Source organism: Geotrypetes seraphini, chromosome 8, assembly GCF_902459505.1.
Source record: "Geotrypetes seraphini chromosome 8, aGeoSer1.1, whole genome shotgun sequence".
Classification (NCBI taxonomy): domain Eukaryota; kingdom Metazoa; phylum Chordata; class Amphibia; order Gymnophiona; family Dermophiidae; genus Geotrypetes; species Geotrypetes seraphini.
In genome coordinates this window covers 14,654,584-14,669,108 of record NC_047091.1, presented here as the reverse complement: position 1 = coordinate 14,669,108, position 14,525 = coordinate 14,654,584, and the positions used below count along the sequence as shown (strand labels likewise).

Here is a 14,525-nt window from a genome sequence, read left to right as displayed (position 1 = left end):
GCATGGTGTGGTTCCTCTTCGTTCATCTTTGCTTCACATCTTGGAGTTTTTGCAGGATGGCCTAGAGTGGGTCCTTGCCTGGTCCTCTCTCAGGGTTCAAATTGTAGCTATGTCTTCTTTTCACCTGCACCTCTGTTTCAGGTTCAGCGGTTGGCCTCTTCTCTGGATGTATTCGGTTCTTGAGAGTGGCAAAATTGCTCCTGTCTCCAGTTCATCCTTTGGTTCCATCCTGGGATCTCAATCTGGTCCTCCTTTTAAGCCTTTCAACCCCTGCATATTGAAGGACCTTAGTCTTAAGGCAGTGTTCCTGATGGCTATTACTAAGACACGTTCCTGATGGCTATTATTAAGACACGTTTCCGAACTGCAGACCTTTTCGTGTAAGCCTCCCTGGAGTTCTCTAGGGAGTGGGTCGTGCTGCGTCCGGTTCTCTCCTTTCTTCCGAAGGAGGTTTTGCCTTTTCATGTCAACCAGTCCATTGTCCTTCCAGTCATACATAGTTGGGAGGGGTCTTTGGAGCAGAGACAGTTGCACCAATTGGATGTCTATAGGGTCCTTCATGCTTATGTTCAGCAAACCCATGTGTGAATGGAGTTGGTATGTTTTCTGGTTATAAGTTCTTAAGTTTTTAGTTAGTTTCTGCTTGTCTGCAGATGGGACTGCACAGCCCACATGTACTACTGCCAAAAGTCAATGTGTCTCAGTCTCCACCTGTTGGCAGAGGAACATAAACCATCCATTCTTTGCCGGTCTGGAGGGACTAAAAGAAAGAAAATTAGCAGGTAAGAACTAGAGAGTTGCGCGGGGACAGAAATCCCACCCGTCCCCACCCGTCCCCGCCAAAGTCCCACCCGTCCCCGTGAGGATTCCCACCCGTCCCCACCCGTCCCCGTGAGGATTCCCTCCGTCCCCACCCGTCCCCGCGAGGAATCTCCTCCATCCCCGCCCGTCCCTATAAACTTCAGAAATAGTTATTTCATTTAATTATGCTACTGAATTAAAGGCTCTGGTAGAAACCCATTTACAAATAAGCAAAAAGACTTTATTAATTTGAAAATATTAATTGGGAAGAATACATACTTTGCAAATGGGTTTCTACCAGAGCCTCTAATGTTTATAAATTTTTATCAACACAACTAATATACTACTTTATCCTGAAGCAAAATAAAAAAAAAGAAATATAATTCTTTTCCTACCTTTGTTGCCTGGTTTCTGCTTTCCTCATGTTCTCATTCAATTCCTTCCATCCACTGTCTCTCTTCCTTCTGCATCTTCCATTTGCTCTGTTACTGTGCCTCTCCCTTTCTTCCCCCTTCCAAATTGGTCTGGCACCCATCTTCTTCTCTCCGCTCCCCCCATAGTCTGGCATCTGTCTTCTTCCCTGCCAGCGTCTTCTCCCTACTCTCTCTTCCCCATTTCCTTTCAGCGTCCTTCTCCCCCCATCTTCCCCATGTCCTGTCAGCGTCCTTCTCCCCCCTCTGTCTTCCCCATGGCCTTTCAGCGTCCTTCTCCACCCCCCCCCATCTTCCCCATGTGCTTTCAGCATCCTTCTCCCCCCTCTGTCTTCCACAAGTGCTTTCAGAGTCCTCCCCCCCCCGCCCTTCCCATGGCCTTTCAGCGTCCTTCTCCACCCCTTTGTATTCCCCATGTGCTTTCAGCGTCCTTCTCCCTCCTCTGTCTTCAAGTGCTTTCAGAGTCCTTCCCCCCCCCTTCCCGTCTTCCCCATGGCCTTTCAGCGTCCTTCTCCCCACTCCTTCTCTACCGCCCCGGGTGCAGCACAGCCGGCCAGGTCCCCTTACTTTTGTGGCACTTCCCCGACCGACTGACAACAGCCCCGGTCCGACAAACCTCCCTGCCCTTAACTGCGAATCTAAATTACCTTATTACAGCTGCTGTAAGAAGATAATTTAGATTCGCGGCTACAGGGCAGGGAGGATTGTCGGACCGGGGCTGTTGTCGGTCGGTCGGGGAAGTGCCACAAAAGTAAGGGGACCTGGCCGGCTGTGCTGCAACCGGGGCGGGGTGTGGCGGGGCGGACCGCCCCCTCCCTTGGTAGCCACTCGAACCGCGAGGCTACTCTCCTCCTTACCTGCATTGCCTGCAGCACAGAGCCAAACGGAAGTCTTCCCGACGTCAGCGCTGACGTCGGAAGGAGGGAGGGCTTTGTTTAAGCCCTCCCTCCCCTCCGACGTCAGCGCTGACGTCGGGAAGACTTCCGTTCGGCTCTGTGCTGCAAGCAGAGAAGGTAGGGAGAAGAGCCGCGCGACTGAGTACATCCAGCCCCGCAGGATCCCCGCGACCCTCGGAGGCGTCCCCACGGGATCCCCGCGACCCTAGGGGGCGTCCCCACGGGATCCCCGTGACCCAAAGGGGGAACCCGCGGGATGCCCGCGGGTCCCGCGGGATTCCCGTCTTCCCCGTTCCCGTGCAGCTCTCTAGTAAGAACCTAATGTCTCCTTTTTTCCCCATTTAATTCAGCATTTGATGGTGTAATTGAGCATTTGAGATCTGCTCTTTTGACTGTCTCTTAATGGATGACTGATAACAGACTAACATTAAATATTGTAAAAACTGAAGTGATGGTTGTGCCTAAAAATATGATCTTCAACTTGCTAGAAAAAGTAGAATTAAGTGGATATCAAATTCCAATTGTTAAAACAGGTACAGAATATGGGTATCTAGTTAGGCCCTAAGTTGACCTTTTTCAGCAAATATGCTGATCCAGGCTATGATTTTAAGTCGCTTGGAATATTGTAGTTCTTTATATCTTGGGATTAATGGAACTGCTATGAAGTCATTACAGATAATACAAAGTGTTGCTGTAAGATTTATTTGTGGCATATCACATTTTCTGTCCAGTTCTCCATTATTGAAATAGTTAACACTGGTTACCAGTAGAACTGAGGATTCTTTTTAAAATGTGTATGAATCACCAAAGTCATTGAGATTAGAAATTGCTACATTTTTTCCTATTTCGTCTCTGAATAAGATTTGTTATGAGGAACGGAGACACACATTTTCAGTGATTGGACTTATAGAATGGTTATTTGTTTGTGAAGGCTTTTGGAACTTAAATGACAAGTTAAATGGTATGGTATGCCTTTAAAAAAAGAAACTCAAACGTAATTGTAGTTGATTTTAAATAAAAAGGTATTTTATGGGGTAGTAAGATGACAACGCTGTTAGAGTTGTACTTTGTTTTTTGGGGTTTTTTATATATTTATTGCAATTTATCATAATTCACAAGAATACTCTTGTACAAGAAATACAGAAAGAGGCAATTAATAGGCAAATTATTAGTTAAATACAATATATACTGTCTTCCTTAGACCACAACTGTAAGGGAGGAGTTCAAGTAATAAGAGGAGAACTTAAATTTATATCAAGAAACAATAAAGAAAAGCCTAATGGTTTGATCTCCTTTTATCTTAACAGCAGTTCCTACCAGAAAAAAAAACTGTTAATAAAATCAAGTCACCAATTTTTTCAAATCCAAAAATGTTCTCAATTGCTCAGGTAAAAAAAACCAAACATATTTAACTCCTAAGTATTTAATCAAACATTTGCATGGGTAAGCTAAGAGAAATGAGGCACCTAAAGTCAATGACTCAGTTCTCATTGCTAGGAATAATTTCCTTCGTTCTTGCGTTTGATGAGTCACATCTGGGAACATCCAAACTCTATTTCCATAAAATAGTACTTGTGAGTTACGGAAATACATTCTGAATATTGCATTAATATCTTGTACAAACACTAAAGATACCAGTAGAGTAGCTCTTTCAAAAGATTCCGATAAACTCACTTCAAGCAAATCTGTTACATTTAAAGTTTGCTCCAATTCTGGACTTACACCCACTTCCTTCTTTACAGGCAAATAATATATTTTGTTAATTGGAGGTATAATGTCTGAGGAAAATTTCAAAACTTCAATTATTTTTTTAAATAAGTCCAGAGGAGTCACTACCAGCGATTTAGGAAAATTCAACAGACGAATATTGAGTCTGTGGTTATACATTTCTAGCTGTTCTATCTTCCTATTAAGAAGAGTCATCTTTAATGATCCCTGTAGTTACGTCCTGAAGGCTTTCCACACTTTCTTTAAGATGTTTTTAAGTCAGCTGAAAATTTTTTTTTGTGCTGTCCAGTCTTTTACCTAATGCATCCACTGTAACCGTACTAGTAGAGAAGTGTCATTTGAAAACTTGGGCAACTATATTGGTTAACTTTTGGAGAGCTTCCCATATGCTCTCTAATGTTATCACTGGTGGTTTCTCTAGCTGACTTCTTCTCTAACTCCATGTGCTGTCCTCCAACTCCTCCAACTCCCACATGTGCTCTCTCACACATCTCGCAGCTTCTGCCCCTCGGGACGGGGTCTCCCCTGCATGAACATCTTCGCAGGGTTCCTCCCGCATAGTTGCGGCGAGAGCAGGGCACGGTGGTGGAACGGCTCCCAGAGGAGAAAAGATTTCAAGGTCCAGCTCTGCGGTTTCTCCTTCCACCAACAGAGCAGCAACCAACTCTCCGGGTATTCTAGGGGATCCCACAGCAGCGGCGAACTCCTTAATAGAGTGCTGAATGGGAGAAGAAGTCCAAGCCGCCGAGGGGTCGGCACGAACATTCCCCTTTCGTTTGGCATGTGGCATAACGGGAATCAGATAACAATGAGATTTGTCAACTGCACTCCACAGGAAATGCCGTCACCTTACCGCCACCATCTTCGAGCTCTTGTCTATCCCCAGAGTTGTACTTTCTTTTTAACTTATGTTTGTTGATGAAAGGTGGAATTTAATAAACATAGACTTTTTTAATTTAGAGAAAGAATGTGTGGCTACTTCCTAAGTGCACCATGGTAAATGTTCCTCACCAGCGTTTGGCCATCAAGAATGCCCTGAGCCATCTGCCAGAGAGATGGGGATGAACTGTTGGGAATGTCAATAGCAAAAGGAGGGGGGAAAGACTTTTTTGTGAAAAGGTGACAAGATAAGTGAGAAGGTATAAGGCATGCTGTTTACCTTTTCTCCTTTAGTGGCAGCAGAGGCCAGCTCATCTTCCAACCATTTGAATTGGCCCCCAGGGTCCTCCATGTTTGTGGTCTGATTATTGTTCTTATAGTACAGGTTTGTGTTCAAAACAATTACGCGGCCCCCTTGTGTCTTATTCACAAGGTGCTCACTGTAGAATGCACCTGGAGAAGCAAACAGTAACATGTATATCTGCCCCTAGACAGTGCAATAAATAAAAGGATCCCACATACCCTTTAAGTTCCCCAGAAAGTTGAGTCACCCTAGGGGGAGATGAGCACAGGGCTGAAAGTTCACTTAGACAAGGGCAGGAGAACATCATTTTGGTTGGAGGAATCAAACAAGCCAATCTCCAGCTCTGCCCTCATACTGTCTTAGGCAAAAGATTGGTCAGCTATGGCCCCATTCTGCTCCTATGTATCCAGAATAAGGCACTCAGCATTGTGATGTGTCCTGGAACTTCCTGATTGCATGACTGGCTGACATCATTATACTTTTCTTAGCGCTAGATATGATAATGATTAAAGTTTCATTTGGTATGAGAGTTGGCAGCAAACCTAAGTAAGTAGAAATTCTATAAGCGGGTCCCTGAGTGTAAGCACCCTGATGCTTTCTAGGGAGCACAAACTCTATAATGGCATCTAGGAACCCAAATTCCATTGTAGAATACTAGCATGGTCTGGCATTGGCACACCTTACATTTAGGCATCTGCAGTTATACCAGTCTTAGAGCTGATATAACTGAGTGCACCTAAATACAACAAGGGCATACATAAAGTATTCAATAAGTTGTGTTTGTGTTGAAAGACACATCCATGTCCCACCCACACTTCACAATCCCAAAAAAACAAGACAAACAACCTCATGGTAAGTATATAATGGAGAAAAAGTGGGGAGGGAACCGTACACATCAACCTAAGATAGAATTGGGCTTGTTTATTGAATGCAGTATATATTGTGGCCGTGCCCAGCCCCGAGCAAGTGGGAAACCTGGCTCGGACCGCAGGTAAGATTTTATTGTGCGCCTTTTATGTGGCTGGTCAAAGGAAAACCCGGACAACGGATTTCTAGGAAAACTACACCAGGTTTATTGATGCCCCAAAAGAAAAGTTCAACAAAAAAAAAAATTTGAGGAATTATATCTCCCCGATATCAGTTAGGCAATTTCTTATTCTTAAGTCCATGAAGCTCACACGGGCTTTAGTTCTGGGACTGGACTGTCTTCCTTAACAAAACAAAATCAACAAAAAAAACCTCTTTTCCTTAGTCCAACTACTGTCCCATATTATCCCCCTCCCAGGGATACTGGCCTTTCTTCGCCACAGTTCATTAGAGCACTGCAGGTGTCAGCTTTCTTTTATCGCTTCACATATCTCTTCAATAAGAGTGGAACTACAGAAATATTTTCTCTTGTGCTAGTTTCCTCTTTACCGCGCTGTCCCCTTAAAGGACGTTCACAGCTCCGTCTTACAGGCTAACAACACTCATATACATATCATTTCATATAATTCTAAATACTAAGGGGGGAAGTTATCAATGTGGACTACTGTTAAGACAGGTTATTTTACTACAAGTCACATTCTTTTCGCACAGGTCCCACTTTATGCAATAAGAACCTATACTAAAATAGCATAATATAGAGTAAAATAGCCTGTCTTCATGGTAACCCATGTTGATAGCTTCCCCACTAAATGTTGCTGATCTTAGAAGTCAAGTACTTGAAATAAAATACCTCTTTCAAACGGTGCGATGGATTCCACATTAAGCCAGGGATCCCAGAGTTGTGCAATTTTTCTGTAGATACTGTTATTTGCTGCAGGGATCTGATTCTTGGGATGAAAGTCATGGTTTCCCAAAGCAGAGTAAACTTTAGTATCTGTATGACAAGAAAAAGTAAACACTATGACATTCTGAGGGTAATTTTTAAGGGAATTACCTGGGTATGTATGTACAAGGATTTTTCTGTGTAGATGGTATTGATTGAAAATTGTCTCTTTCAGAGCCGCTAAAATTATGCACAGCCTTTCACAAAACACATACTTTAAACTGGAGTTGAAAGATGCATCTAGGGTAGGAAGGTGATGGTGGGAGGGAGTTGTTTTGGTTAAGAGAGGAAAAAGAGCATGGTAGATTTGATTTTCAAAAAGACATCCATTGTTTTTCCCCTAATTGAATGCCTGCCCACAGAAATTGCAGGTCTAAATGTATATGGGTACTTTGTACATATGTAACTTGAAGGCAATTTTCAAAAGCAGAGCACTTGGATAGGCAGGTGCCCTTTGAAAGGTGTTAAGGTACATTCCTCCAGTCATGGTACATGGACTTGTGCCAATGGGGCTTCCGGGCTGATCAGGTACAGTAAGTATTTTTCTGTTCTTGCAGGGCTCATAATTACAGAAACAAAGAGTTAAAAGTGGGATTTTAACCCAGGACCCCTGGTGGTGCTAACCACTCACCTGAACCCCTGTTCTACTTGGATGTCTGTGTGGTGTTTTCTAAGAATGCCGCTGTACAGACATCCATGTCTTCTTGTTTTCTCCTGTTCAAAGTTTGGACATTTCAGGTTATCAAATGTTGTACCTTGTTCAAAAACACATGTGAGATGCATGTCCGTTTGGGATGTTCTGACTTGGACATCCTTTTGAAAACTCTGCTCCATGTGTGTTAGCACATGCTTGGGCTGATCTTAAAAATTTTTTTTTAAATTTCTTGTAGAGAATTGGGGATTTGTTTGTCTTATGGATGTTTTTAACATTACCTTAAAAATAAAACTATTACTATATAATATTGTTTTAAGATTATGTTACTGTTCTCATTCCTGTGGTGTTACTGTTATTGTTTGCTAGCAAAAGATGGGGGTTAACATAACATAAGATAAATTTTTATTTATAGACCACAAAAGCCTTTCGGTTCTATGTGGTTTACAAAAGAGATGGGCTGACCATTGTCAGTGAGCTACAATAGATAGAATATTGGCATCAACGAGTTAACAATAGTTTCACATCAGCATGCTGCTTTGAAGGGATTACAAGAATTTTGAAAACAGATGGATTTTTAATAGCTTTCTAAAATGCATATATGATGTTGATATTCTAACCATTTGGCCCAGTTCAGGATCCCTAGAAGCGGCTTGGTATGATAAGAGTCAGTTAATGAATCTTTTCTGAATACAGCCTTTGACTGAAGGGTAGGTAAAAAATGATCGGGAACATGTGGAGCGGCTTGGCGACGAGAACAAGAATTGAGCACTTAGGTAGTTAGGTAATAGGCCTTGTAGGGCTTTGTAGATAAGGCATCCAGATTTGAAGAGAACTCTTCCCTTGACAGGAAGCCAATGTAGTTTTTGGTAGAATACAGTTATGTGGTCAAATTTTTTCAGGTTAAAGATTAGTCTCACTGCCGTGTTTTGGATGATACTCAGTTTCCGGAAATGCCTGCATTGTCCTGCTAGGTATGAAATGTGGCAGTAGTCCAGGAGGCTTAACACTAGCGATTGGACTAGTAATCGGAAAGGTGCAAGTTTCCAAAGCGTAATGAAGCCTTTGCATACAACTTGGTCCACCTGAGTGGTCATAGATAGCTGTCTATCAAGGTGAACTCCCAGGATTCTAAGGGGTGATGGGAAAGGTATTTCCTCTCAGAGTTAGGGTGTCCAAGGTGTAGTTGGTAGAGGTGGCTAGCAAAAACTTAGTCTTTTTTAATTTGTTTTTCTTAATTTTAAAATAATAAAGAACTCCTAGTTAGCTGGAAAATAAACACCTATATTTAGGATTTCTAAACATCTAGACATATTGCACTAGAGCCTTTATCAGTTTGATCCTTACCTGGAAAGACCTCCTTAATTAGTGTTGTCAGCTTTTCTATAATACTTAGCACTGCATCTTCTCCAAGCTTCTCATCAGCCACATGTGGAGTGTCATCACTAAAGAAGAACAAATGAAATAGAAGATTATTGACTTGGTCAAAAAAGGTGTCCCTAGTTAGGAATCCATGAACAATGAGCTCGAACTTTTTGGTTTACTGAGAGTGCATGTGAAAAGAAGTAGAGACCGACCAAATTTCAGATTTGGTTTTGGTTACAGTGCTGAAACTGGCCCCAAATCCTTTTTCTGCCTGGTTTTGGTTGCGGCCAAACTTGACCATGTGTTTTCAGTGGAAGCCAAAAATGTGTGCTTTGTCCTGTTTGTCTCCCTCCCTCTCGTTTCCCTCCAATCAGGAGCTGCCTTTCCCCTCTGCCTAACTGTAGGTGTCCCTTTGGGCCTATCGTACAATCCATGGTAGTCAAAGGATCTAGTCAGGGTGATCCCCAGTCGCTCCTGCCCATGCTGGTTCTACTCTCAAAATAGTTGCCATGACATCCAGTGGCAATCTTGCAAAATTGCTGCAAGAGTTCATGACAGCCACACAATTACAAGTAATGCAGTTATGATCTTGCATAGTAGTTTATATACTAAACAGAGTGCTCCAAATAAATGCTTTGGATACAAAAGTTTAGCAAGAATTTAAATTTGTAAACTCCTTAAGAATTAGTTGTCACTCCAAAAGTGCTGTACAGTCAGACATAAAAACATATTGGTTCCAGCTGAGGACCATGTATGCAGAGGCTATTTTGTTTAAAGGTAAAATATGATCTTTTGTTATTTAAATTATTATATATATTCTGGCTTAGATACTATTTGGGTGATTCTAAAGAATTCCCAGGCTCTTTTGAGTACATCTGCATTGACTTGGAAACCTACACATGCCAGGCTTGTTGAGAAATATTTGTTAAAATGGTTTTCCCATGTGTCAGCCTGTGCTTGCAGTTCCTGGGAATAATCTCCTGTGGGTTTACCAGAGGGCTACCAATTACAATCTCTGATAATCCCCAGTGAACCTCATTGGTTCACATTCACACAACCAAATCTTAGTTTTCGGTTCGAGTTTGACCAAAACCAGGCATCAAGTTTTGATTGGAAAAAAAAATAAAAACTGGGTTTGGCGGGTTTTGGCCAAAAATAGTAAAAACCTTGTACAAGACTGAAGAAGGGAGTGCTGCAGAGGAAGAACATGCAGTCCTTAATTAAAAGACAAATATTGGCTCATGTAATCCAGATCAGCATTGCGGAAGTGTTAGGCACTACAAGAAAAGCCCACTGGGTAGGAAGCCAGTTCACTCCCGAATCATTCGAACATTTTAGACATATTTATTTTATTTAAAAATTTGTATACCATTTAAACCTAATACACACATAATTCAATAAAACAAATAAAATCAAACAAACATGAACATATAATCCTCAGAAAATCATGTAAAAAGCCCAGCAGAACAAGCACGAAAATCAATTTCTAGAAAAATGCAGTAACAACATAACTGTCTTTAGTAGTTTTCTGAAATTTCCCTTGTCATAACATTTTCGTAATTGACAGACAAGTGAGTTCCACAATTTGACCCCCGCAAAGCAAAAAAACCATTTTACTGGTCTCGGCATATTTTGGATTAGCATTTGTTTTTAATAACGCATAATATTAGCAAAGTTAAGGTCCTTTTCTTCTTCTTCATTTCTTTTTTAGTTTTTAATCAACTTTTTCAATGAGAACAGAAGATGTATTCTCGTATAACATTATCATATTGGTACAGCTCTTATATATTCACCCATTAACAAACATAATGAAAAGTATTACTACCGTATGTACACAGAACAAAAGTAGAATTGTCCCAATCAGAATGGTGCACAACAAAAAAGTGTCTCTCAACTCATCTGATAAATCCAAATGCCTTTATTCATCCAAAATTCATATAATGACTCAGCGACCCGACATGCGCATGTTTCGGCCTACTCAGCCTGCCTCAGGAGTCTTATGAGTCTTCTGGTATATAAAAAGATGATGCACAAACTCACTGAATGCTGCTTGGGAAGGACCTAGGTCGCAGTGTTCAGCATCACTACATGTCCTTCCCAAGCAGCATTCAGTGAGTTTGTGCATCATCTTTTTATATACCAGAAGACTCATAAGACTCCTGAGGCAGGCCAAGTAGGCCGAAACATGCGCATGTCGGGTCGCTGAGTCATTATATGAATTTTGGATGAATAAAGGCATTTGGATTTATCAGATCAGTTGAAAGACACTTTTTTGTTGTTCACCATTATGATTGGGACAATTCCACTTTTGGTCTGTGGCTTTGACTTTGTGGTTTTGTTTCCCCTGTTTTTTCTTTGTTACTACCGTATGTATACATCAAAACCCAGCTAAAAATAAAAGATTTTTAAAAACCCAATGCATTCAATTACAAGTCAATATTCCATAATTAGGGTTACCATTATGCTCCAGAAAAAAAGAGCTCCAAAATATTGATGTCAATTTCAAATGGTTCCAGAACTGCTAATACTACTATAAAAAAACGTTCCAGATATATTTATATTTTTTAACTTTTTTAAAAATTTATCTCATGGCCTCCACCGCTAATTAGAATCTTATAGTAGGAAGAATTATATAGCTCTTCATCATTGGCCACTTAATAATTTTCTTACAGTATAACTTTTACTCATCTTATTATTTATATACACTTTCAATAAATATTTTCAATAAATATCTCTTTTAGATATGTTATAATGCTTTATATTTTTCCAAGCACTTAGTTTAACAAGTATGACCCGGGAGAGGATGACCCGACATGTTTCGCACTGTGGTGCTTAATCAAGGGTCCCCCAGGGCCGCTGTTGTCATCCAACTCACAAAATACTCAAAGAGCAAGAACATTTTTTATACCAGAAAAAAATAGGACAGATTGAGATATCTGGGTTTTACTTCCACTGAAAGCAATGGATGCACTGTTGATAACATATTTGTAGTATCTTATCTATTCACCTTACTAATTCAGGGAAGGCTATAACCAGAGGCAGAGAGGAGCATGCTTTGTTTCTGAATTCATACAAATAATGAGGTGTTTTTATGGATTTTTCTTTTTTTGTCTTTAAGCAGAGCAAGAGTTCTTACCCAGTCCAAAGGATAAAGTCTGGGTCTGGCAGGATATTCTTCATAGCATACACAGAGGAATTAATGAGGATCCAGGGAGAGTCACAGAGGTAGTCCCCCCACTTCCCTGCATTTAGCACAGGTTGGGAACCAGCAGAGGGACACACTTGCAGAGGGTCGGACGAAACTGTGTAATTAGGGTCCAAGTGAAGATCTGTCAAGTGCCAGAAGTGACCTGAAAAAACAGAAGAGAAATGGTTTGGGGATTTGACTTTGACGTTCTTCCTTGTTTATTTCAAACTTGGGATGCAGAATTTGTCATGGAAATGTGAATGACTTTCACAAATGAGCCAGAGGTTGTCAGTCATCTGCTTCCTAAGTTGGCTGAGGATGATGTGATGGGGGTGGAGGGCAGTCATGGTCATCAATCAGGGTGATACCTGGTGGCTGGATTTGGAAAAGGCATGGCATCTAGCCTCAGGACTGTTGCTGCAGTGAGTGCATATATTGAAGGATCATTTAATAAAATACTGCAAGATTTTGTGCATAAAATGTCATTATATCAATGTATCATTACTGAGTGTGAACTCAGGCAGCCATTTTTGTTCCTAGTTTTGCACAGGGCAGGAGCATAGGAAGATCGCTCCTGCCCTGCTTCAAAAGGTGAGTAAATAGAGAGGTGAGTAAATAGAGAGGGGAGGCGGGGGTGGCTCACCCAGATGAAAACCGCAAACAACCAAAGATGCGAGTACTGAACCCGCAAATATGGAGGGAGATGTGTATAAACCTCTATCATATCTCCCTTGAGCCATCTCTTCTCCAAACTGAAGAGCCCTAGCCACTTCAGCTTTTCCTCCTAGGGAAGTTGTCCCATCCCTTTTATTGTTTTTGATGCCTGCCCCTCTCAGTACCTTTTCTAATTCTGCTATGTCTTTTTTGAGATGCGGCCACAACATACAGTGATACAAAGGCATTGGAACATTTTCATCTTTGTTTTCCATTCCTTTCTTGATCATTCCTAACATTCTATTTGCTTTAGCCACTGCCACACACTGAGCTGAGGGCTTCAACGTATCCTCAACAATGACACCTAGATCCTTTTCCTGGGCAGTGACTCCTAACATGGAACCCTGCATCATATAGCGATAGTTTGGGTTCCTCATTCCTACATGCTTCATTTTACACTTGCTCACATTAAACATCAGCTGCCATTTTGATGCCTAGTCTGTCAGTCTCACCCCCTCTTGCAATTTTTCACAATCCTCTTACAATTTAACAACTTTGTGTTATCAGCAAATTTAATTATCTTACTAATTATCCCAATCTTTAGATCATTGATAAATATGTAAAAACAAACAAACCAGCAGTCCCAGTACAAACCCCTGGGGAACCCCATTATTTACCCTCTCCATTGTGAATACTGACCATTTAACCTTACTCTCAATTTTATCTACATAAGAATAAAAAAATGAGGGATAAGCTAGTTAAATATTGGGTCCTTAGAGTTAATAGGACAGCAAATAATAAAGCTATTAAAAGGAGATAAATAGACATGCAAACACTCAGAAATAGCAATCTAATGAGTCTGTGGAAAGTGGGCTCTAGCAGTCCCTGTGCTTTTCCGCAGAGAGCAGAAGATGGAGCAAACCTATTCCTGCAAACAGCAGCTTGGAATTTATTACACTTGTTTAGCATATGTTTTTCTGTTTCATCAGATCCTCATTCAGGTAGGTTTTGCTGACCACTGACTGAACCATAGCACAAAAAAAAAAAGTATTTAGTTGGACCAGCAGGGGGCAGAGTGGGAGGATTGTTCCTTTCACTCCAACTACAAGGATGCAATTGCAGAAATGCTCCAAGTTAGGGCTAGATTTACGAAGCAAACCGATCGGTTTGCAACCCCTTTACTATCAGATTTTCATCCGGCCTGATTCACTTACCTCTCCTGCGATCCGCTTTGAATCCGTGCATGCAAATGAGGTGAAACGCATGCAAAGTAGGCTGGGACATGATTCACACCACCAAATTTCCCATCCGACTGGGCTGGCCGATTACCTGAAGAAGCGACTGCTGGGGACCAGTCGAAAACATATTTCTGATCGCCCCCATCTGCATATTTTTCATTCCTGAATTCATCGGACCTGCCCAGGTCAGACCCCGATTGGGCAGGTTAGTGAATCCCAGCCTTAGTGTCTAAAACTTCTGTATGTCCTGCTTGTCCCATGCCTTTATATTCACATTATACCATATTTGCACGTGTTCCCTGAGTGTCCAGCTCCTTTTACTATAACAGAATGTGTGTACCTGAATTTGCTATCTTAGCTAGAAAGATTGAAATCTTATGTCGGTGTTTCCCAGGTCAGTGGCATAGTAAGGGGGGAGAGGAGGTCTGTCCTTGGTACCATGTTGGTGGGGGCACCGGCACCCCTCCTCCTCTCCGCCCTGCCTCTTCCCATTCCTCCCCTCCTTGCGCATGCCCCCTTCCCTTCCCCCATACCTCAAATTGAAATTGTTTTTTCACGGGGTCAGCAACGTGCTTTTTGT

The 14,525-nt window shown here is 41.7% G+C and overlaps 1 protein-coding gene and 1 long non-coding RNA gene across 2 annotated transcripts in view; one reads left to right on the top strand and one right to left on the bottom strand.

Moving 5' to 3' along the window:
* Window positions 1–12,404, top strand: part of LOC117365791 — a 34,510-nt gene extending 22,106 nt beyond the window's left edge. The window contains exon 3 of the long non-coding RNA XR_004540455.1: window positions 11,988–12,404. This is a non-coding gene — a long non-coding RNA (uncharacterized LOC117365791). The remainder of the gene's footprint in view (window positions 1–11,987) is intronic.
* The window catches only part of SMPDL3B (sphingomyelin phosphodiesterase acid like 3B), a 32,736-nt gene that overhangs the window by 14,478 nt on the left and 3,733 nt on the right, over window positions 1–14,525 (bottom strand). Inside the window, exons 2-5 of the mRNA XM_033956619.1 lie at window positions 12,003–12,216; window positions 8,849–8,946; window positions 6,757–6,900; window positions 5,016–5,188 (exon numbers count right to left, since the gene is read on the bottom strand). Coding sequence (XP_033812510.1) covers window positions 5,016–5,188; window positions 6,757–6,900; window positions 8,849–8,946; window positions 12,003–12,216 — 629 coding nt within the window. The remainder of the gene's footprint in view (window positions 1–5,015; window positions 5,189–6,756; window positions 6,901–8,848; window positions 8,947–12,002; window positions 12,217–14,525) is intronic.